Raw genomic sequence first — 23,616 nt, forward strand, 5'->3', positions numbered from 1 at the left:
CATACCATAGTTTTATTTAGTTTTGTATATTGATGTTATTACCAACGGGGTGGCACGGTGGGCGACTGGTTAGAGCGTCTGCCTCACAGTTCTGAGGACCGGGGTTCAATCCCCGGCCCCGCCTGTGTGGAGTTTGCATGTTCTTCCCGTGCCTGCGTGGGTTTTCTCCGGGCATTCCGGTTTCCTCCCACATTCCAAAAACATGTGCGGTAGGTTAATTGAAGACTCTAAATTGCCCGTAGGTGTGAATGTGAGTGCGAATGGTTGTTTGTTTATGTGTGCCCTGCGATTGGCTGGCAACCAGTTCAGGGTGTACCCCGCATCCTGCCCGATGACAGCTGGGATAGGCTCCAGCACGCCCGCGACCCCAGTGAGGAGAAGCGGCTCAGAAAATGGATGGATGGATGGATTATCAACGGTGAGGGATGCCGACAAGCTGAAGGAGTCCTATTGGGCCTTTTTGGCCTGTGGGACTCCTGAGGCAGCTGATGGGTACCGATTGGCCAAGCGGAATGCAGCTTTGGTGGTCGCTGAAGCAAAAACTCAGGTATGGGAGGAGTTCGGTGAGGCCATGGAGAAAGAGGAGGGGGAAGCAGTGCACCACCAACACTGTGTATAGCGGGGATGGGGTGCTGCTGACCTCGACTCGGGACGTTGTGCGCCGGTGGGGAGAATACTTCGAATACCACCGACGCCTTCCCATGAGGAAGCAGTCTGGGGTCTCTGAGCCGGGCTCTCCTATCTCTGGGGTTGAGGTCACCGAGGTGGTTAAAAAGCTACTCGGTGGCAAGGCCCTGGGGGTGGATGAGATTCGCCCGGAGTTCCTAAAGGTTCTGGATGCTGTGGGGCTGTCCTGGTTGACACGCCTATGCAACATTGCGTGGACATCGGGGAAAGTGCCTCTGGATTGGCAGACTGGGGTGGTGATCCCCCTTTTTAAGAAGGGGGCCCGGAGGGTGAGTTCCAACTACAGGGGGATCACACTCCTCAGCCTCCCTGGTAAGGTCTATTCAGGGGTGCTGGAGAGGAGGGTCCGTCGGGAAGTCGAATCTCAGATTCAGGAGGAGCAGTGTGGTTTTCGTCCTTGCCGTGGAACAGTGGACCAGCTCTACACCCTCGGCAGGGTCCTCGAGGGTGCACGGGAGTTCGCCCAACCAGTCTACATGTGTTTTGTGGACTTTTGCGTTCGACCGTGTCCCTCGGGGGGTCCTGTGGGGCGTCCTTCGGGAGTATGGGGTACCGAACCCCCTGATACGGGCTGTTCGGTCCCTATACGACCGCAGTCAGAGTTTGGTCCGCATATCCCGGCAGTAAGTTGGACTCATTTCCGGTGAGGGTTGGACTCTGATCCCGGATACAAGCGGCCAAAATGAGTTTCCTCCGCAGGGTGTCCGGGCTCTCCCTTAGAGATAGGGTGAGAAGCTTGGTCATCCGAGAGGATCTCAGAGTAGAACCGCTCCTCCTCCACATCGAGAGGAGCCAGATGAGGTGGCTGGGGCATCTGATTCGGATGCCTCCCGGACGCCTCCCCGGTCAGGTGTTCCGGGCACGTCCCACCGGGAGGAGACCCCGGGGACGACCCCGGACACGCCGGAGAGACTACGTCCTTCGGCTGGCCTCGGAACGCCTCGGGATCCCCCCGGAAGAGATGGATGAAGTGGCTGGGGAGAGGGAAGTCTGGGCGTCCCTGCTAAAGCTACTGCCCCCGCGACCCGACCTCGGATAAGCGCTAGAAAATGGATGGATGGATGGATGGATGGATTGATGTTATTATTTTTACTGTCTTTTGTAGCACCGCGGGCCCTTGAGTACTGTAATTTCAATCCTCTGTATGTGTTACGCGTATTTGAAGAATTGACAATAAAAGCACCTTGTACTGTGTACCTTGTAATACAGTTAAGCTGCTGACTTGCTTTGTCACAAATATGATTAAACGTTATCAAAGTGATAGCAAACAGATGTTATACTAAATAAGAGAAAACAAGTGTGCTCTACACACACACACACAAACACGCACGCGCACGCACACACACACACACACACACACACACACCTACACGACAGAAATATTCTATTCAATAAGCCCACCCAGTGTGAGTGTGTGTAGGAGTGTGAGAGAAATACCCGGAAGCATTATGCAGCAGCATCCAGTGGAGCAAGCTGAATGAAATAAGCTTTAATAATAGCGCACGCTGTCTCTCGGCGAGCCATTAAGCAGATAAGCATTCTGCAGCGTGATTTGCACAAGTTGACCGACCTCCATCAGTTTCACAGCAACCTTACATTCAAGCCTTACCAGTCATCCTGACTGGTTGAGTCTCGTGCCAATCAAAAACGGACCCGCCTTTCCTCGTCATTGTCACTCACTACTATCATTAGCACCATTAGCAGCTCTTCTACAGTGTATGCTGCAGCCATTTACGACCTTTCTAGAGGACAGCCATCCATCTGCTAATATACGCTATCTAAGACAGCATCAATACCACATGAAATGATAATGTAACTTCCTCGGTGGAAGTACAAAACGCTTGAGGGAGTCTGCAGCAAAGCACCGGGACTGCAGTGAAAGGCAAAGAGAAGCCAAAACATGCGGCAAGCCTTGCCAGTGTCTTGAAAACAGTCGGTCAGAAGGTTTGGCACAATTTGAAAGAGTGGTCCTGGCTAGCAGCTCATCAACATTCAAGGCACACCAACCCCTTTGACACATCCCAGTTTATTGCCGTCCCGGTGGTGCATTCAAAAACACAAGCAATCAGAAATACAGCTAACTGCTTTCGCTTAACTAAATGTTCTAAAGTTTCCAGACCCTCGTCATACACACAGCAAATTAGAATACTGCACTGATTTTGTTCAGGCAGAAATGTAAAGTTTATATTCAGAATAGATATTTGTATTATATTTGCACACACAGTTGGAAATACAGTTTGTGGTTTTCTCAACCATAAAGAGACAAAGTGCAGTGAAGTGCAGCCTGAGTAGCAATGCATTTTAATAAATAGAAAATTGTATTTTGCGAGAGGGGGATTACTGGAAAAAGATTTGCATTTTTTTAACCTTTAACTGGGCCGCCTCGACCATGGGGCGAGATTCCCACATGCTAAGGGCCCCGCATTCAAAATTCACCTATTTTAAAATGAATTATTACTATTAACTCTTGATTTCAAGTCAAAATGTTGCTACTATGAGGAACGAAATGAGGAGCATATTGAAATGAATAGAAACAAAAGAAGAGCCGCAAGGTGGACTATGTAGAGTACGTCAAGTGGGAGTGGCAATAAAGAACTCGAAGGCTCTTTCGGGAAGAATTGTTCACGCTCTGCCGAACTGTAGCTTGTTGCGAAGTGAGTTGTGTTGAGCTCAATACCACCTTACAGCGTTCACCCAAAAAAAATGAAAAGAATCGTCCGATCGATGGCTCGTATCTTGAAAAAAGTCGGGTCACTCGTATCGCAAAGGACCACTCTGCTTCACTGTAGCCTATATTTGCATATCTAAACCAGACAATTTAAAAATAATCCCCAAAATGTCTCTTCTTGCCTGATGCTTCCTCCCTCTTGTGATGCGAACTTCAAATTGAGGAGGTTCAAGGGCACTAGGTCCGGAAACATAAACACATACTGTAGACATACAACCGCAGCAAGTGCGTCAAGCTCTGTAAAGGTCAGGGCCCGTCTCAGATGACGAGCCCGTCAACATCAAGCGCCATTGGCCTCAGGAAATCCCGGGTTAATTAACGGTAACAGGATGACTTTTCGCCTCTGTGCTCCGGGGGCTGCACCAAGTATGTAAAGCATTCAGCTGTGACATACTGTAGCTCACGATGTAATTCAGATTCATGACACTTCAATGAGAATGGAGGATAAAGCACACGTACATCATCTCATTGAAAGTAAGTAGGACAATAGCAACAACTGTATGTCCTGTCACTTTGTATCCGAATCTTATGGCCATGTGAGTGCATTCCCTTGCTCGACCACAAAAGAATTAACAATCAATCAGTCGATTCAACTCTAACATTTTAATAGGATCAAGGAATCGCTTTTTGGATGTTCTGAACTCCTACTTCCATGCCAGTGTTGTAGTGAGCAGGCTAATGCTGCGTGCTGCTACACCATTGATGTAGCTCAACTTGCCAAAGCACTACACAGTACGTAGTTCAGGCGCTACTTTTGCATAGCACTCCATTATTTTCTCATTTGCTTCAGTAGCTGAAATCAAGAGCTAAAAATCAATTGTACACAATCAAACAAACAAACACACAAGTGATTATCACGTCAAGCCTGGTTCAAGGAACATTTTTAAGCGTATTATAATGTGGAATATAGAAAGGTTTCCTTATTTGATGACATAAATATGCATATTTTATCCAGTTCCTTTGTTTAACAAGGTAAGCAAGAGGCAATTAAGGGTTCAGTTTCAGTTTGAGAGCGGGCAGTCATTGGCGGGATTCGAACCACTGACCCTTCGGTCCGTGGGCGACCTGCTCTCAAGCTGGGTCTCTACGAAGATGTTCTGCTTGGTACAGTGGAGCCTTGACTTAGGAGTGACAAGTTTTTCCAATACGAGCCATTGATCGGCTTTTTTATTTATTTTTTACTTTTTTGCTCTGACACGGAAGCAAAAATGTACACTCAGCAGCCAATTCAAATCACAGCGAAAACATCCATCCATTGTCCGTGCCGCTTTATCCTCACAAGGGTCGCGGGCGTGCTGCAGCCCATCCCAGCCATCTTCGGGCGAGAGGCGGGGCGTACACCCTGAACTGGTCGGCAGACAATCGCAGGGGACATAGAAACAAACAACCATTCCCACACACATCCACACCTACGGGCAATTTAGAGTCTCCAATTCATGCATGTTTTTGGGATGTGGGAGGAAACCGGAGTGCCCGGAGAAAAGCCACGCAGGCACGGGGAGAACATGCAAACTCCACACAGGCGGGGCCGGGGATCTGAACCCGGTCCTCAGAACTGTGAGGCAGATGTGCTAACCAGTCGTCCACCGTGCCGCCCACCTAAAACATGTTTCTGATCTATTAACTGCATCTTTTTTTGCAACATTTCATGATTTGATAACCCCTATATTGACATTATCACATTGGCTCCTCTCATTGAAAAAAAAGGAGGTTTCAAATTGGATCTGACAGCAGACTATTTGATGGTAGACAGGGGTTGATGAGGAAAAAGGCAAAATGAATAATAGAGAGCGGTGTCTGATCCAGATTTTGAGTGACCTCTCTGCATACATGTAAGACATTATTAGCCAAAACGGCTGACTGCTAGCTGAACCAAGTCCTGCTCTACACTTAAAGATGACTTGGCTCATTTATAGAAACTGTATGTAGAAGAAATCAGATTTTTTGTTTCCTTTTGTCTGTTGCGAAAATCACTGATGGAGAGCATTCGTTGCAGCTAAACAGTCCCAGCGCACCGCAAAGCCAAACACAGCTAATCGCTGAGGCAAGCGCCCAACGTAGGACAGAAGGGGATGCAAAGTGCTCGCAAAAGAAGGGAAGCTGAAAATCTCCAGCAGAAAATAGACGGCGGGCTTGAACACAATTAGCTCAGCGCAAGAAAACGAAAGAGAGACAAGGCGGAGTGTTATGTGAGGTTATTTAATGGGAAAGTAATGTACACAAATGAAATTCATCAAGCGGCCATTCATAAGATTAGTAAAACGCTGAGTTTACTTTTGGGTGACAGTGCTGCCATTATAAGACCAAGCCGTGGTTCACGGCCAAACGTAAGCAACTTCGCCAAGCTAGGAAGACGCATATCAGATCGGGGACAGGGCCCTGTATAATCGAGCTTGAAACCGGATGACTAAAGAAATTAACATTGCGAAGAGGAACTATGCAGCAAAGTTGGAAAAACAGTTTAGCGCTAACGACTCTAAATCTGTCTGGCATGCATTCCCATCGCTGACCAATTACAAGCACACTAGCCAACGACTTGAATACCTTCTACTGCAGATTTGAAAAGGACACTTTCACACCCCAAACCCATCCGGCCACACCACCGACCCCAATCACACCTCTGACTTCTGCGTTAACCAACCACGAACAGGATGTGAGACGCATCTTCAAACAACAAAAGATTAACAAAGCGGCAGGCCCAGACCATGTGTCCTCATCCTGCCTCATCTCTGGAACTGTGCGAAGTACCATCCTGTTTCAAACGCTCCACCATCATTCCAGTCCTCAAGAAAACCACAATCTCGGCTCTAAATGACTACAGGCCTGTTGCCTTGACATCTGTGGTCATGAAGTCTTTTGAACATCTCGTACTGGACCACCTCAAGAGCGTCACAGGTCCCCTGCTGGACCCCCTGCAGTTTGCCTACCGAGCGAACAGGTCTGCGGATAATGCAGTCAACATGGGCCTGCACTTCATCCTATGTCATTAGGAAGAAGAAAAAGCCAGTCCACTATCGTTTTTTGTCATTTGAATCAACGAATGGATTATGCATTTGCATTCATTCCAATGGGCAAAGGTGACTTGAGATACAAGCATGGAAAGAAACTTGTATCTCAAGGCCCCACTGTATACAGGTTATCCAATATATATATATATATTGTGTTGTAAAATAACACTTAACTATATATTTGGGATTTCATATGTATCTGTAGCCAAAGCGATGTGTGGCGAGTCTCCGTTCACAATTGTCCAGTATAGTCGCCTTCGGTCGTGTCGCTCGGTGTGCAGCGGGCTTAAGTCTCAAAACTTCCAAATTCAGATCGTCTGAGTTGTTATATATATATATGCAGAAGATTAGAAGAAAAAAAATAGTCGTAGGCAAACGAATTTGAAAAATAATTTGAAAACAATAGTTTCAAAATGCAAACAAATCAGAGGTAGACCAGTGGATCGTTTGTGTTCCGCTGCAATTCATCCATAAACTGTGTTATATTTTGTGTTTTCAGCTCAGCCAGCAGAAAACATAGAACAAGCCATATTATCCTGCATTATACTAACAAAAACACACGTGGCCTACCTGTAGGTTTCTAGTGCCACCTTTATGCAAAGGTCTGTCATCTCCTGTATTCTGTCCGCTACATGCTCGTCTGCAACATGACCCTGTCTGATTTGACCAAAACAGATAAGCTCTTATTTGACATACACACTCCTGTCAACTGGCACACAAACGCACACAAATTGCATATGTTCGTGGTCAGATTATCTTTCTGATCTCTGATCTCCATAATCCCTCAGCATCCGAAACAAATTACCCAAAAAAATAAAATACTCTGGGATCTGTGTGACCTAGTATCTTCTCACTTTAGTGCATCATTAAACCCCTCTAAGCCTGGACATCAGACTAATTACACTCAATTAGCTCTTAGCGCAGCATTTTTCACTATTAGAAGACATCCAACCAAAGATAAAACACTGTGGTCCATTGAAGAATAAATAATTAACCAGTATGTGTGATAAAATGTAAAGGCGGCACGACAGACAATTGGTTAGCACATCTGCCTCACAGTTCTGAGGGTCGGGGTTCAAATCCCGCCCTCGCCTGTGTGGAGTTTGCATGTTCTCCCCGTGCCTGCGTGGGTTTTCTCCAGGCACTCCGGTTTCCTCCCACATACCAAAAACATGCGCGGTAGGTTGATTGATGACTCTAAATTGCCCGTAGATGTGAATGTGGATGGTTGTTTGTTTATATGTGCCCTGCAATTGGCTGGCGACCAGTTCAGGGTCACCCAAAGATAGTCTAACCCAGTTGCTCCTGTTTTTTTGTTTGAAGAAACAGGAACAGATGTAGAATCATTCCAACAGTTAGATACATCGAACAGCACAATCAAATCGGGCTGCAACTAACGATTATTTTAGTAATCAGTCTGTCGATTATTTTTTCAATTAATTGATGAATCGGATATTATTAAAAAATAGGACATTATTTCAAATTGACAGTGGAGAAAATGAACAACCATAAATTGATCATGATTCAGTTACCGGGTTGGTCCTTATGATGTCAGGAAATAGGCGAAAATGTTGATCATTATTTCACAAAGTAAAAGCACATGTTTGCAAATTTCTTATTTAGATTAAACAAACAGTCTGCTTTCATGTTGAAAGGCTGAAATTCCGAGGATTTGGACGTTTTTAAGTATACAACGTCTCGAAACGATTAATCGATTATCAAAATTAATTTGATAATCAATTAGTTGTTGATTAAGCGATTAATTGCTGCTCCTATCAAACATACAAATTCCTCACACAATCATGTCAGGTTTTTAAAATACAACGAAAGCTATCGTAAGGCAGATGACTGCGGCAAAGTGTATAAAATTAAGATGAAAATGCACTATGCAGAAACGAAAATTCGGATTTTGGATTGCCAACACCGTTAGTCCTTTGGAATTGTTCCAGCCGCAGGTGATTAGGTTGTCGTCTCTTTGGATGCAAGGAATTCAAACACATAAAATTGACTTCAAATCCAGACCTAAAGGCGGTGCAAAAGGTTTCTATCTGCCAAGAACAAATACAATGATGCCTTGATTTACGAGTTTGATGAAATCCGTGATCACGCTCGTGATCTCAAATGACCTTTCCCCTTTGAAATGATTGGAAATTCTATTCATCCATTCCAGTCCCCCAAAAAAGACAAACAAACATTTTCTGTAATGTTTTCTCGTAAGAAAATAGCTTTCACGCTGCCACCATATAGCGTTAGTATCCCAAATTCTTGCTTGCAACTCAAGTCAAAACAACAATATCAGTTGAGCAGGTGGTCTTACCACCGGAAAACTCACAAGTCTCGTCACTCATAAGTCGAGGTAAAACTGCTGTAGAAGCAGACGAGTCTGTTGTTGATCATTGAATTGTCGTTTTACTCCGGATCTGCACTTGGAAGAGGTATTAACGAGACATATTTGACGGACGTTTACCCACATCATTGCCTTACTTTGCTCCCAGACGCTGGGAGGCTATCCCACAATCTATTTCAACAGATTAATTAAATACATTAGGAGAGGTTGGCTTACTTGGCTGAGAGCGGATAAGTGAATTCACTGGTTATTTTTAGATCGCTGTATACTGAGGGTGAAAGACTGTAAAGGCTCATTAAGTCAGGAAAGTGGTAGAAGGTCTACAAGCCGCACAACTCTCAAACAGTTTTAGCAGCAGAAGTGAGATTTTAGCTGAACAGTCCCCTTTACTGGAATTTCCTTGACGGGGGATGACAATCTGGGGAATTTAAAAGGTCACACTTTTAACAAGCAGACTCCTCCTTTTTTTAATACCGCCATTATGTCTTTTCTTAGAAGGAAATGTCCTCCCTATTCCTGGGTTTAATGTCCCATGAGCCAATTTTAGGTGTGTCGTTTTTCAAGTCCAGCCACTCAAAGTTGCAGTTAACAAAGCCATGACCTGTAGCACCTAAGCATACAAGATGAGCCACAATGGCTGCTGGCCACAAGATCTCAACAGTTTAAACATCAGAGCAGATATACTCAGTCATGCTCAGTGACGCTAGTAACAAGTATTACTCTAGTATGACTACTTTTTTCAGTAATGAGTAATCTTACGCGTTACCAGTTCCAAAGCGATAATCCGATTAAAGTTCCTTGTCCTCATCACTTTGTGTTATTATTGTGGTGAGGATGAGTCACCCAAAAAAAGTAGAGGCACACTTGCAACTCAGTCAGTCACTAAGTCGTTTAATAACACAATGGAGAGCAGTTTGAGAGTGATAAGTTACGATATTGAGAGTGACGCAGTCATTAAAATCACGGCGCTAGCAGTATTTCACGTATTACAAAGATTAGAGATTAAAATAAGATTAGAGATATCTTCTCTCGGAATGTGTGTACATGAGAAGTAATTTCATCAGGCCATTTCGTGCGTGTACAACAGTTAAGTGGGCCATGTTAAATCTGTGTCGTACCGACCTGTTGTGTGCTAAATTAGCACACTATGCTAAATTCGGTGCTACATTAGTTTCGCGACTGCTACGCTTTATGTCGGTGAATAACGCTCATATTGTGTTACTTGTTTCACCCAGTTGTGCTTGACAACATGTACAATATCTTTCCTGGTTCATGTGCGTTATGCAGCTTCGCAATATGACTAATAAAGTAACTTGGCTACTTTTAAAAACAATTAGTGTAGTAAATAAATTGCTTTTTTATGGCATAATCAGTAATCACCGACCAGATTAGTTTTTCAAGGCAACAGTCGTAAGACTGTGTAAATCACGTCACACTAAAATGGCCACGATATGGCTTCAAAGCTCACCAACAAAGAATTTCATTCTGCTTCTTGGTGACATTTGACACTGACCACTGACCACAGAAATCTCAGTGCCCAGCTGACATTGAGATAGAGAAATCATAAATGCGCAGTGATCCATAATAGACTACCTCAATTGAAAGTGAAACTTGCAGGACCTACAAAAAAAAAAAAAAAAAAAAAAAGCTTACATACAATTGATGCAGAAGATGAAAATGGTCTAAAAATAAACAATGGATCTCGTTTTAGTTACACAGTATTGGTGAATTTCAAATGTAAAGACACATCATGTAGAAGTGTCCATCCAACAGTATACAGATAAGAATGTGCAAAGTTATTGATTTGTGATTATTAATACGATGAGACTATAAATCTTGGAATGGTGATTGAACTGAGGTTCAAACAAAGGAGGCATAATGGATTTTCACTACTTGGCAGGAACTATCTAGAGGCACATAGAATACAAATACAGCATACTGTATGTGTGTGTTGAATTTGAATTACAGAAATTGAATTTGAATTACAGAAAGTAAAATGGGCATTGTAAAAAAAAAAAAAAGATGCATTCCTAAAGCTAGATCAAGATAAAAGGAACATCTTTACTAAAAAAAAAAGAAATAAATAAATACAGTTTGACATAAATATTGTAATAATGTACAGTGTATGCACTCACGTGAACAAGCTTATTTCTCATCAATAAGCAGTGTGCTGCATTGACTTCATGTTGTTAGAGTTGATTTGAATGTGACAATATTGAAGTATCTTTGATCAAGCCATTTAATATTATGAAGAGAATTGTTGGACTAACATTTCTTCTTAGAATGGATTTGATTTTGGGGCAGAAAAACACTTTCATTCGTAGAGACCATAGATCATGACAATTAATCGTTGGCCGTTAATTTTCCAGATCTATAGTTAAAGGACATTTGTGTGCCCTTCCCTTGAGTGCATGCAATACATCACTGTATCGTACATCTGCCTGTTGGTTGGGCTTTAATCGCAACTGTGCTCAGAACGGATGTAAACATTCAATTTGGTCCTCCCTCAGGAATGCTTAGGACTGCAGCACACCATACCTGCAGAGATGCCACCAAATTATCCACGAATACAAAAGAACAGCATCCCTAGATCTCGAGAGAAGATACAGTAGTTGTGCTTACCTGACCAAACGGTCAGTGACCTGCGTTTACGAGGCACCGCAGTGAGGAGCCCACACAATCGGATGATACATCAGCTCGAGTGCACGCTAAATTCCCTTTCCTGCTCTCACACTAACATTTAACGGCGTGCAGTCCAAAGCACTTTAGCCGGAAAGCTATTGCCATAAATTACGCGTGAGGTGAGGGCGTGAGATACACACCTGGAAGCCGCCCGATACACCGGCCGCCTCTTGTTACCGACTTGAGAGGACCGTCCTGGTTGGCCCGACATGTCTGTGATTTGCTGCACTCTCCTCAATGGTGGCTGCGTGCGCCTGCCTACACACTCAGCTTACTCCGCTGCTCCTGCTGCTGCTGACGTCCTCTGCTGAGCACGCTGGCATTGATTCATTCAAAACATCCTCCTTCCCACTGCTCCCGTGTGAGCCCGCTAAGGTGCGGCTGCAATTACACGCAAATCGCTCAACTGTCCCGTCTCCGAGGGTATTACCCTTGTGATGGGTATTATTAAGACCAGTCAACCTCAGCGAGGCCCGCAAAGAGCAAAGTTAAAGCACAGGTACAAAGCTTTTAGGCAAAAGCCATCATCTTTCTCTCTACTGCCTCACATTCCCTCCCTGTAGCCCACATTCTTTCACACCCCCCGTCTCATCAGAGCTGCGCCTCCTTAACACAACGCTTCCCTGAGCAGGACGCCCTCTCTCTTCCATTTCTCTCTGCAGTCATCCAGAAACGACGTGCATGACCAAGAGGAGAGGATGTCGGAGTCGTGACAGGAAAGGACACAGCAACGCTTCTGGCACATGAAGTACGGCGGTTACTTGAGATACAAGTCTAAGTGTCACACTCACAAATGATCTTTTCCTACGGAAATTAAATTAATCTGTGTCACCGTTCTGCCAAAAAAACCACACAAAATGTTGTGTGTATTTAAATGAAGAAAAATAGCACGCTATAATACTGTACATTAAGTAAAAACATACAGTAATGATGTAATTATGGTGGGGGGTTTTGACGTTGCATCAGTTCAATGGCCATTGTGCTGCTCTTTCTGGTGTGCCTGTCTTGGCCACCTGGAGGCAGTATGACACAGACAGACAGTTATACTGTTCATTAGGACTTCTTAACTCCTCTCAGCCCATCAGTACGGCCCAAACATTAGTCATTCTTTGCAGAAGATAAAGAATATATGACCGTGAGTGCTGGTGTATTGGTCTTTCTACACATGTTGCTGCACCGATTGTGTTCAATCCATTGCTTAAAGGCTTATAGCACCACAGCATGGATTCTGATTAGCGTTAGGATTAAGCTAGCAGACTGGACCGAAAGGCTATGACGTGGTTGTTTTAAATACACTATGTTTCATTTGACAGCAAACTTCAACTGAGAGCGGTGATAAAAAGGTTGAAGCTTCTTTTTTGAAGAATTGTTCACTAATTCTATTTGCCAAATTGCTGCTTGTTTTGAAGTGAGTTGAGTTCCCTGCCACCATACAGCGCTCCTATCTCAAGGTACCACTGTAAATACAGATTAGAACACAGGGAAACTCTAAGGTCAAATGCCCGTGAGGTCCGACAATTCCGGAATTTAACCATAATTCATGGACCGTATATGGATCCAATGTTGTGCATACTGTAAACATGTTTATTGTTTTCACCAAATAATCCTTCACTTGGAATTTTATGGCTGCAACATGTTGTCTCATCAAACACCTGTTTTGGAACATCCCACAGGCGAACAGGCTCATTGGGAACAGGTGGGGGCCATGATTGGGTAGAAAAGGAGCTTCCCTGAATTTACAAGTCATTCACAAGCAAAGATGGGGTGAGGTTCACCTCTTTATGAACAAGTGTGTGAGCAAATAGTCCAACAGTTTAAGGACAATGTTCCTCAACGTACAATTGCAAGGAATTTAGGGATTTCATCATCTACGGTCCATAATGTCATCAAAAGGTTCAGAGAATCTGGAGAAATCACTGCATGTAAGCGGCTAGGCAGAAAAACCAACATTTAATGCCCGTGACCTTCGATCCCTCAGGCAGCACTGCATCAAAAACCGACATCAATGTGTAAAGGATATAACCACATGGGCTCAGGAACACTTCAGAAAACCAATGTCAGTAAATACAGTTCGGCGCTACATCCGTAAGTGCAACTTGAAACTCTACTATGTAAACGCCAGAAACGCCGCCGGCTTCTCTGGGCCCGAGCTCATCTAAGATGGACTGATGCAAAGTGGAAAAGTGTTCTGTGGTCCGACGAGTCCACATTTCAAATTGTTTTTGGATATTGTGGATGTTATGTCCTTCGGGCCAAAGAGGAAAAGAACCATCCGGACTGTTATGGACGCAAAGTTCAAAAGCCAGCATCTGTGATGGTATGGGGCTGTGTTAGTCCCAATGGCATGGGTAACTTACACATCGGTGAAGGCACCATTAATGCTGAAAGGTACATACAGGTTTTGGAGAAACATATGCTGCCATCCAAGCGACGTCTTTTTCATGGACGCCCCTGCTTATTTCAGCAAGAAGAGGCCAAACCGCATTCTGCACGTGTTACAACAGCGTGGCTTCGTAGTATAAGAGTGCAGGTACTAGACTGGCGCCTTATGAATAAAATACGACAACGGAGACCCCGGACTGTTGAACAGCTGAAGCTGTACATCGAGCAAGAATGGGAAAGAATTCCACCAACAAAGCTTCAACAATTAGTGTCCTCAGTTCCCAAACGTTTATTGAATGTTGTTAAAAGAAAAGGTGATGTAACACAGTGGTAAACATGACCCTGTCCCAGCTTTTTTGGAACGTGTTGCAGCCATAAAATGCTAAGTTCATGATTATTTGCTAAAAACAATCAAGTCTATCAGTTTGGACATTAAATATCTTGTCTTTGTAGTGTATTCAATTAAATATAAGTTGAACATGATTTGCAAGTCATTGTATTCTGTTTTTATTTGTTTAATACAATGTCCCAACTCCATTGGAATTGGGGTTGTAATAGTATGATGAAGTAATGATGATATTTATAGTCTCAACGGCTCTAAGAGGAAAACAATGCCTATGGTGTGGCCCTTAACAAAAGAGTTTGACATCCCTGTTTTAACGCATTACTAGGAACAGTTAACTTATTGATACACTTCAACTTATTGATACTTTTCAACATTCGTATAATTCTTCGTCATACGAATGTTGAAAATGTATTGTTAACAAAAGGTTTTAAAATGGTAAGAGTTTGAGTGATGAAACTTGGTTTCCAAATCCAAACATAACAGAGGTCAAGCACTGTTTTGGAATGGACTGCGTTCAACAGTTTTTTTCTTTTTTTTTCTCTTTTAAAGCATTCCAGATATTGGAACGGTACCATTTTGTAACAGTGCGAGATGATAAAGAGGTACAGAACCTCACTGTTTTCCATCCATTGCCTTAAAGGAGTGGCTAGAATGCTTTGCAGAATGTAAACGGTATGCAATAAGTCATAAGAGCAAATAAAACAGTGCCGAACAAAATATGTCAAATCGAAACATACCGCATACTGTATAACAGTAGAATGGAAGACATTTGTAATGGAAAATCCCCATGCAAAAACACGTTTTGGGGAGTTATAAGTTATTATATAATTTTCTTAATAGTGGAGCATTCCTCATCAATTGGGTGGACAACAGCTTGCAGATGATACAGAGTCAGCCAAATGCCAAAAGGTCAAAGAGAAACTTGTATTGGCCACTAGCTGACACAAAACCAACACAATCACTGCAATAACAGACAAAACACAGCTGATAGTTAACATGTTAAACAAAGTGTCTTGGATTTCATGAATAACAACGCACATGACAAAGCCATTGCAATGATACAATAGTGCCGTAGCCTTACAGCTGGTAAAGAGAATTAATGAAGATCAAGATTCAAGTTCAGCATAGTCGTTAATCACAGTTTCATTAGTTGCACATCGTCAAACACTATTTTGTCACTAAAATCTGTATCCATGCACGCACATTTTATGAGCTACAACAACTGAAGATGAAACGCCTAAAAAAAATAGATTTCAAAATGGTTAGCAAGCTCATGAGGATTTTGAGCATCAAAATGCTCAAAATCTGTTTAAATTGTCATGAGAACAGCATCCTTGCAAACCTTGCTACCAGTCTACCGATATTATAACTTTGTACAACCACAACTAAACTATTTGGATTTATCATCTGGTTACTTGCTGAATGCAAGTCCAATATTCAACAGAGTGGACATAATGACAACTGCATTTCATTTAGGGGAGTCATCTCCAGATCTGCAGCATTGTGTTCAATCTGTACAAGCGTTAGGCCGCTATCTGCATAGTGCTGACTTCTGGTGGGTTCAGAATATCATGGATGAAACTGGTAATTGCCGTAATTCCAAGTTAAAGTCATTCATGATATACCACTTAATAATATTCATGACCCATTGTTCATGTATTTTAATCATCAGTTTTATCCGATTTTTCTTTTTTTTTTCTTTTACACAAAAACAAAGTGCATAAAGTTAAAAGCTGTAGCATAATTAACTTTCAGCGCATGTGACAACAAGATAAGTAGAGCTTTGAACAAAACGTTGCTACTCACCCTTAAACAATCAAAACTGGAAAAAGTCCCTTCAACTCAACCAAAAGTTCTAATCATGTCCTGACGGCAAAGAAAATAATGAGTGTGTAGGTTGCTCTTGTCTTGTTTTAGCATGGAGCTCTGTGAAGAGCAATGCCAGATGGGAATATCCTCTGCAGTTTGTTGGTTCAGCGCTCTCTCTCTCTCTCTCTCGCTCTCTGGCCAGTCTTGATCATCACCGTGAGTAAAACCACCTGCACTTTCATTGTATAGCCCTCTTAAGCCTCTCCAGGGTTGAATAAAATGATAACAGCGTCCACTTCCTCAGCTTAAAGACAAAAGGAAGAGGAACCCCCGTCGGGACGCGTCATTCTTACTGGTCACCGAAGATGAGCAGCGTTCACCTCTGTGTAAAGTGCTGACCTTGGTCTCGGTCTGCAACTAAAGCGTTGCGCGCTGATCTCCCCTTATCAGATGACACCGGTGGGCAAGAGAGACAGGGATGGAGGACAGACTACAGCTGAGTGGCAAATTCGCCACTGAAGTCAATAATCCACAGAGAGACAAATAGATAAGAGCAATAAGGAGTGGCTGAGGGTGGTTGTGCTCCATCCATCAAATGGACCACTGGGTCAATGTTCATATTTTAGAGTGACAACCAATTTCACTGTGTTCTACTTTAAAATAGCAAAAGGTCCTCAGGACCAAAACAAGCGATAAATAAAAGTGTCGCAGCCTCAACAGCAATATCTAGTGGCAAGAGACAGAAAAGCAACTTGCTCGTCTATTGGTCTCAATTGCTTTCTGACAGATCCCATCAGTCTCTAACCTAGCTCATCACTTATTCGCACCAGTGCTGCAGTGCCTTAGAAATAAGGTGCACTGGATCACATCGGAGGCCGGCTGGGAGATAGAAAAATTAATTACAAAAATACAGGTACATTGATTATTTACTGTTTCGTGAATAAGAAATGAGGCTGGCCCTTGAGAAAATTTGCATATGGATTCATTTGTGAGAATTGACAAAGCTGAGTTCAACAAATTGCACCGACTCAAAGACCTGCTCTCATCGGTCGTACAAACCTTTTCATTCATCTTTGGACTCAATATTTTGTCATTCATCTTTGGACTCAATATTTGAGAACGAAATTGAGTCAAGTAATCATCATAAACAGTTTTCACAGCTCACATCATCAATGAACATCAATGAATGCTATTTCAAAAATGGCATTACGTACACTATATCTTGGGCAGAGATCGCAAATTTGTATGAATCTATCACGCAGAAAGTATAAATATGAACAAGTCCTGAAGATGGAATTCCTTTTTAGTAAAATTATTACCTGAGAATGCGTGAACAAATGTACAATTGTTCCCTATTAACAGAGCTTTGCGGAGCCATCCACAAATATAAAGTATATTGAGGTAACAGTCAGACACGCCTTCGGGTGCGGGGACGGGTCCTGACTGTTGTTTGTGCGTATGCATCCCACCCTTTTTGGAGTCCTTGGAGGGGGTGCTGGAGAGCGCTCCCGCTAGGGACCCCATCGTTCTGCTGGGGGACTTCAATGCTCACGTGGGCAATGACAGTGAGACCTGGAAGGGCGTGATTGGGAGGAAAGAGCTAATAGAGCTCTTCTTACTGGTCACCGAAGATGAGCAGCGTTCACCTCTGTGTAAAGTGCTGACCTTGGTCTCGGTCTGCAACTAAAGCGTTGCGCGCTGATCTCCCCTTATCAGATGACACCGGTGGGCAAGAGAGACAGAACCCGAGCGGTGTTCTGTTATTGGACTTCTGTGCTCATCACGGATTGTCCATAACGAACACCATGTTCAAGCATAAGGGTGTCAACACGTGCACTTGGCACCAGGACACCCCAGGTCGCAGTTCAATGATCGACTTTGTGGTCGTGTCATCGGACTTTCGCCCCATGTCTTGGAGACTCGGGAGAAGAGAGGGGCGGAGCTGTCAACTGATCACCACCTGGTGGTGAGTTGGCTCCGATGGTGGGGGAAGATGACGGTCCGACGTGGCAGGCCCAAACGTATTGTGAGGGTCTGCTGGGAACGTCTGGCAAAATCCCCTTTCAGAAGGAGTTTCAACTCCCACCGCCGACAGAACTTTGCTCATGTTCTGAGGTAGGCGGTGGACATCAAGTCCGAGTGGACCTTGTTCGGCGCCTCCATTGCTGAGGCGGCCGACCGGAGCTGTGGCCGTAAGGTGGTCGGTGCCTGTCGTGGCGGCAATCCCCGAACCCGTTGGTGGACACCAACGGTGAGGGATGCCGTCAAGCAAAGTTTGGCCTTTTTGGCCTGTGGGACTCCTGAGGCAGCTGATGGGTACCGGTTGGGCAAGCGGAATGCAGCTTCGGTGGTCGCTGAAGCAAAAACTGGCCATGGAGAAAGACTTCCAGACAGCTTCAAGGAAATTCTGTTCCACCATCCGGCATCTCAGAAGGGGGAAGCAGTGCATCATCAACGCTGTGTATAGTGGGCTCTCCTATCTCTGGGGTTGAGGTCACCGAGGTGGTTAAAAAGCTTCTCGGTGACAAGGCCTCGGGGGTGGATGAGATTCGCCCGGAGTTCCTAAAGGCTCTGGATGTTGTGGGGCTGTCCTGGGTGACACGCCTCTACAACATCGCGTGGACATCGGGGACAGAGCCTTTGGATTGGCAGACTGGGGTGGTGGTCCCCCTTTTTAAGAAGGGGGACCGGAGGGTGTGTTCCAACTACAGGGGGATCACACTCCTCAGCCTCCCTGGTAAGGTCTATTCAGGGGTGCTGGAGAGGAGGGTCCGTCGGGAAGTTGAAACTGAGATTCAAGAGGAGCAGTGTGGTTTTCGTCCTGGCCGTGGAACAGTGGACCAGCACTACACCCTCGTCAGGGTCCTCGAGGGTGCGTGGGAGTTCGCCCAACCAGTCTAAATGCGTTTTGTGGACTTGGAGAAGGCGTTCGACCGTGTCCCTCAGGGAGTCCTGTTGGCGGTGCTTCGGGAGTATGGGGTACCGAACTCCCTGATACGGGCTGTTCGATCCCTGTACGACCGGTGTCAGAGTTTGGTCTGCATTGCAGACTCGTTTCCGGTGAGATTTGGACTCCGCCAAGGCTGCCCTTTGTCAACAATTCTGTTCATAACTTTTATGGACAGAATTTCAAGGCGCAGCCGAGGCGTAGAGGGGGTCCGGTTTGGTGGCCTCAGTATTGCATCTCTGCTTTTTGCAGATGATGTGGTTCTGTTGGCTTCATCAAGCAGTTCGCAGCTGAGTGTGAAGCGGCTGGGATGAGAATCAGTACCTCCAAATCTGAGAGTGTGGTCCTCAGTCGGAAAAGGGTGGCGTGCCCTCTCCGGGTCGGGGATGGGATCCTGCCCCAAATGGAGGCGTTCAAGTATCTTGGGGTCTTGTTCACGAGTTAGGGAAGAATGGAACGGGAGATCGAGAGGCGGATCGGTGCAGCGTCTGCAGTGATGCGGACTTTGTATCAGTCCGTTGTGATAAAGAAGGAGCTATGCCGAAAGGCGAAGCTCTTAATTTACCAGTCGATCTACGTTCCTACCCTCACCTATGGTCACGAGCTGTGGGTCGGAGACCCCAGGGACGCCCCAGGACACGCTGTAGAGACTACGTCTTTCGGCTGGCCTGGGAACGCCTCGGGATCCCCCTGGAAGAGCTGGATGAAGTGGCTGGGGAGAGGGAACTCTGGGCGTCCCTGCTAAAGCTATTGCCCCCACGACCCAACCTCGGATAAGCGGTAGAAAATGGATGGATGGATGGATAATTGCACAAGTTTGTCAACGGCCGATGTCATGTTGTCTTCTGTTGACTGCAAACTGAATCAACAGTGCCTCTGCTGGTTGCAGCCAATTAGTGCACGCCATGTTTCCTCAGTTACTCCAAGATATGATGAAACAGCAATCAATTAATTCTACATGGTCGACCAACTTTAAGATCAAAGATTCAATTCATCCATCCATCGCTGAACCCTGCCAGTGAACCAAACCTTTTCCATTAATCCAATGCCAAAACCTTCACGCTCACTTGATACTACTAAATAATACCCAGTCTTGGAGATATCATCTAACAAACGCACCTTTGTGGCTGCTAACTAATCACTGCTGTTCTCACGCATGAGGTGAGATAACAACAGTGCGCCTTCTCTCTCTGCAGTGGCTCCAGTCACACTGGGCTCTGACAGAATGCGGCAACTTTCATCTGAATTAAATCAGAGGGTGGGCACACAGTACACAGTAAAGAGGCAGCTGGTAATACTCAGAACTACCTTTTTGCTTGTCAGTCGAGAAGCATGTAGTTAAACATTGTTTGGGGTGGATGGACAGATAGATAAATGGACCATAAAGGTGAAAGAGGACGAATTAGATTACCATCGGGGTATTCAGTGATCATGAATCCTGATATCTAGACAGTTAGCATGAGCATGAGCAACGAGCACGGTTTGTAGCGTTACTGTATGTAATTAATAACTCCTGCGTCAGTGCCAGGTATGTGCCTATGTTTTCTAATCAAGAGGAACTGGAGTGTGTTTCAGCAAACCAAGACAGTGCCTTGCCTCAGTTTCCGTGAATTGCAAAGACAGATGTTGGAAGCACGCAAACACGTTGCAAATGTCATGACCTTTAAATGCCTTTCACCTTCAGAACACATGGTGCCATGGTGGGAATTTGGTAAGTAGTGCATCAACTTTAGAGGTTCAAATGAGGAAGCAGCAGCTTAATGGGCCTGTCAGAAACAGTTGAGCTTATCATCCATTTCGTTCTTGGCTCTCTACTTCAAGTGCAATTTAACTGCATGGTCAAAAGGCCTCATTGCAGAAAATGTGAACAAAGCCTCTCTATTTCCCATACGCAGACACATTTACGCATAAACCGCCACATGGTTTTGCTTCACGAAGCCACAGGACTACATAGGATTCTTTCGCAACTCTTAAGCTCATCAAACAAATTGCTAGTATCAAAAGCGGGCACCCTATTCATTCTAAAATGAAACATGACAAGATGGTCAGCTGTTGCTACATGTTTTTTGTTAGCAAATATATGGGTTCCAAAATACATCGGGGCATATCATATTATGGCAATCAAAAATGAATCTGAAATAAGACGTTACCTTCTATAAATGAAGTTGAATTTAGCAAGTCAACAGCAAGTGCCTTGCACTGTAGAGTGAGTTCATTGACACTTCTCCACTCTCCTGCAATGGGATCTATCTGATTGATATTCAGTAATTGTGCTCTTGTCTTTGACATGTCTATTTTTTTTCCTTAGGCGCTCAACAATTATCTTTCACATTCATAGTTCGTTATGCATTCAAATCTAATAGGTCAGCCTCACCTAGGGTAACCAGAAGAATTTCAGAATAATGTGACCAAATTATCTGGCGTTACTCCGACATGTTTCTCAAAATGTGAATTTTTTTTTGTGAAGAGAATGAACCCTGACAAGCCATTCAAGTTTCTCTGTTTGAAATCCTTTCCAGAATTTCTTCCTGCCTGATCCCAAAGGAATTTGAGTTGCGAGAAACTTCGAAAAAGGAAATCATACCCTGACAGGTTTCGCTCTCAGAATAGACTTGAACAACCCGCTTTTAACTTAACTTTTTCAGTGGTCCACCTTTTCTTTGCCTCACATGCCTAGAAACCAGACGGGGGGGGGGGGGGGGTGGGGGGGAACAAATAACGCTTCATAATGGCTTTCAATTGATTAAAATTTTAATCTCAATTAATCGCATGATTTCCAGAGTTAAATTGAGATTTAAAAAAAAAAATAATTCAATGCCATGATTTCATAACCCTGATTGGGAGAGTTACTTTGATTCAGGACTGTATTGTAAGAAAGACAAAAGGTCATTTGATGCATATTTGTGGAACTACCCATTCTGAGCTGAGTGATTGGAATAGATAGAATGCTGTGTTTGCACGAGGGGAAAGCTTCATTAAATGGGGATTAGGATAAACGCCGACAGGGATGCTACTGAGAGAAAATAAAATATTGATACAGCAATCACATTTGATGAGGTTTAGACGGAAGCATCGGTAGCTTTAGCTTTCATTGTGGATAACAAACACTTCCTTCTGCACTGCCACACACCATCGTTGGCCCATTCCACCAAATGAGCTGCATCCTACAGGACACCTTTGCGTCGTTTCCAATCCAAAAGAGTAACTTGCCGAACTTAATGTACCTAAACTGCTCCTGAGTCGACTGATCTATGAGCTCTACATGGTCATTCTTTTGATTATTTTGGCTTCAATTATTCAAGTGACAGCTCTGACTTCAAGTGACGCCTGACCAGTTATGGTAACATTTTCCATTTCATTTGAGCGCATTTAAATGTAAATGTGAATGTTTTCTGAACCTGTTCCGCTTTCCCGCTGCTTGATTTCAAAATCTACAATACATCAACTTGTGTTATCAGCATCATATCATCCATTAGGCCTGAAACGGGACTCATTTATACTGTACTTCCTCAGTGATTTGACAGAAGTCTGGTCTGACTGCCGGAGATAATGATAAACGGGATTCATTTATATGGCGACTCGCTCCCTTCTAGGTGCGATTTTCCAATGTCACCTCAGTTCAGTTAGCCGTTCATATAAGGATGATGAGGATGTATGCTACCGCTGCTTCATTCACACCCTGACGACAAATGGAACAACTGAGGGTTCAGTACCTTCCTCAAGGATACTTCCCACAAGGCTGCAGAGAAAACACCTTGGTTAAATCTGATTCTATAGTCAGACAGTCGATTACCATATTCATTAGTTTGAGTCGTTTAGTCTTTTCATTTTCTACATGAGCTGCCACAAGGGCCATTCAACAACGGAGCTGTCAAAATTACATTGTTTGTTTTAAAAGGCAAACAAATAGAGCACATCTATTGTTAGTAGAGCACTACGATGTAAATGTATTGATGGCGCTTGAGAGGTTCTGCAAAGAGGAATGGGCGAAACTGCCCAGAGATAGGTGTGCCAAGCCTGTGGTGTCATATTTATAAAGACAAAGGTTGTACATGGTACAAAAGGTGCATCAAACATGTATTAAACAAAGGATGTGAATACTTATATTATATGTGTTATGAGATGGTGAAAAGTCCAGGGTGAACCCTGCCTCTCGGCCAATGGGACCCGGGACCCAAATGAGGACACGCTCTGAAGAAAATGGATGGATGGATGGATGGATGTATAGCAGGCAAGTTGGGAAACTGGTACTTTGGAAAAGAAACCCCGCAGAGTTCTGTAACCGAAGGGTGTCACAAGTGAGCCATCCAATTCCAATTGGACAGTTGACACTTTAAATAGGTGACCGGTACCTACAGTACATGGGGACACGGTTCTGCCGCTGGAAAGCGGCTACCTCACCGATCCAAAAGCATACATTTGAATGAAAAAAATACTCTCCATCGGTGTGTACGTTTATAATTCGACGTATACAAGGTGTGTCAGAAAAGTTGCAGGCAGGACGAGTGTCACAAAAGATTTCAAAATACTAACTACAAGTTTTCCTCTTTAAGATAATACCCCTGGAGTCTAACACATTTCTCCAGCCTTCTCTGCCATGCAAGTATTTTTCCGGGATCCTCCGCAGATCTGTCGCCATGGCCATCTTGATGTCGTCCACGTCTTCAAAACGGGTCCCCT

General features: G+C 44.2%; 1 protein-coding gene across 18 annotated transcripts in view; it reads right to left on the bottom strand.

Moving 5' to 3' along the window:
* The window catches only part of plekha7b (pleckstrin homology domain containing, family A member 7b), an 87,755-nt gene that overhangs the window by 52,684 nt on the left and 11,455 nt on the right, over nucleotides 1-23,616 (bottom strand). Inside the window, exon 1 of one of the 18 annotated variants that reach the window (XM_061751222.1) lies at nucleotides 15,987-16,105. The exons of 15 other annotated variants lie outside the window; for them this stretch is intronic. Coding sequence is in view for 1 of the 3 variants with exons in the window: in XM_061751152.1 (XP_061607136.1) it covers nucleotides 11,593-11,663 (71 nt within the window). In the remaining 2 variants the exon portion in view is untranslated. Of the gene's footprint in view, nucleotides 1-8,755; nucleotides 8,854-11,592; nucleotides 11,997-15,986; nucleotides 16,106-23,616 lie in introns of those variants that run through there. 2 more of the 18 variants (XM_061751152.1, XM_061751231.1) reach the window with 2 other exon arrangements.

This window comes from Phyllopteryx taeniolatus, chromosome 2 (genome assembly GCF_024500385.1).
Source record: "Phyllopteryx taeniolatus isolate TA_2022b chromosome 2, UOR_Ptae_1.2, whole genome shotgun sequence".
Classification (NCBI taxonomy): Eukaryota; Metazoa; Chordata; class Actinopteri; order Syngnathiformes; family Syngnathidae; genus Phyllopteryx; species Phyllopteryx taeniolatus.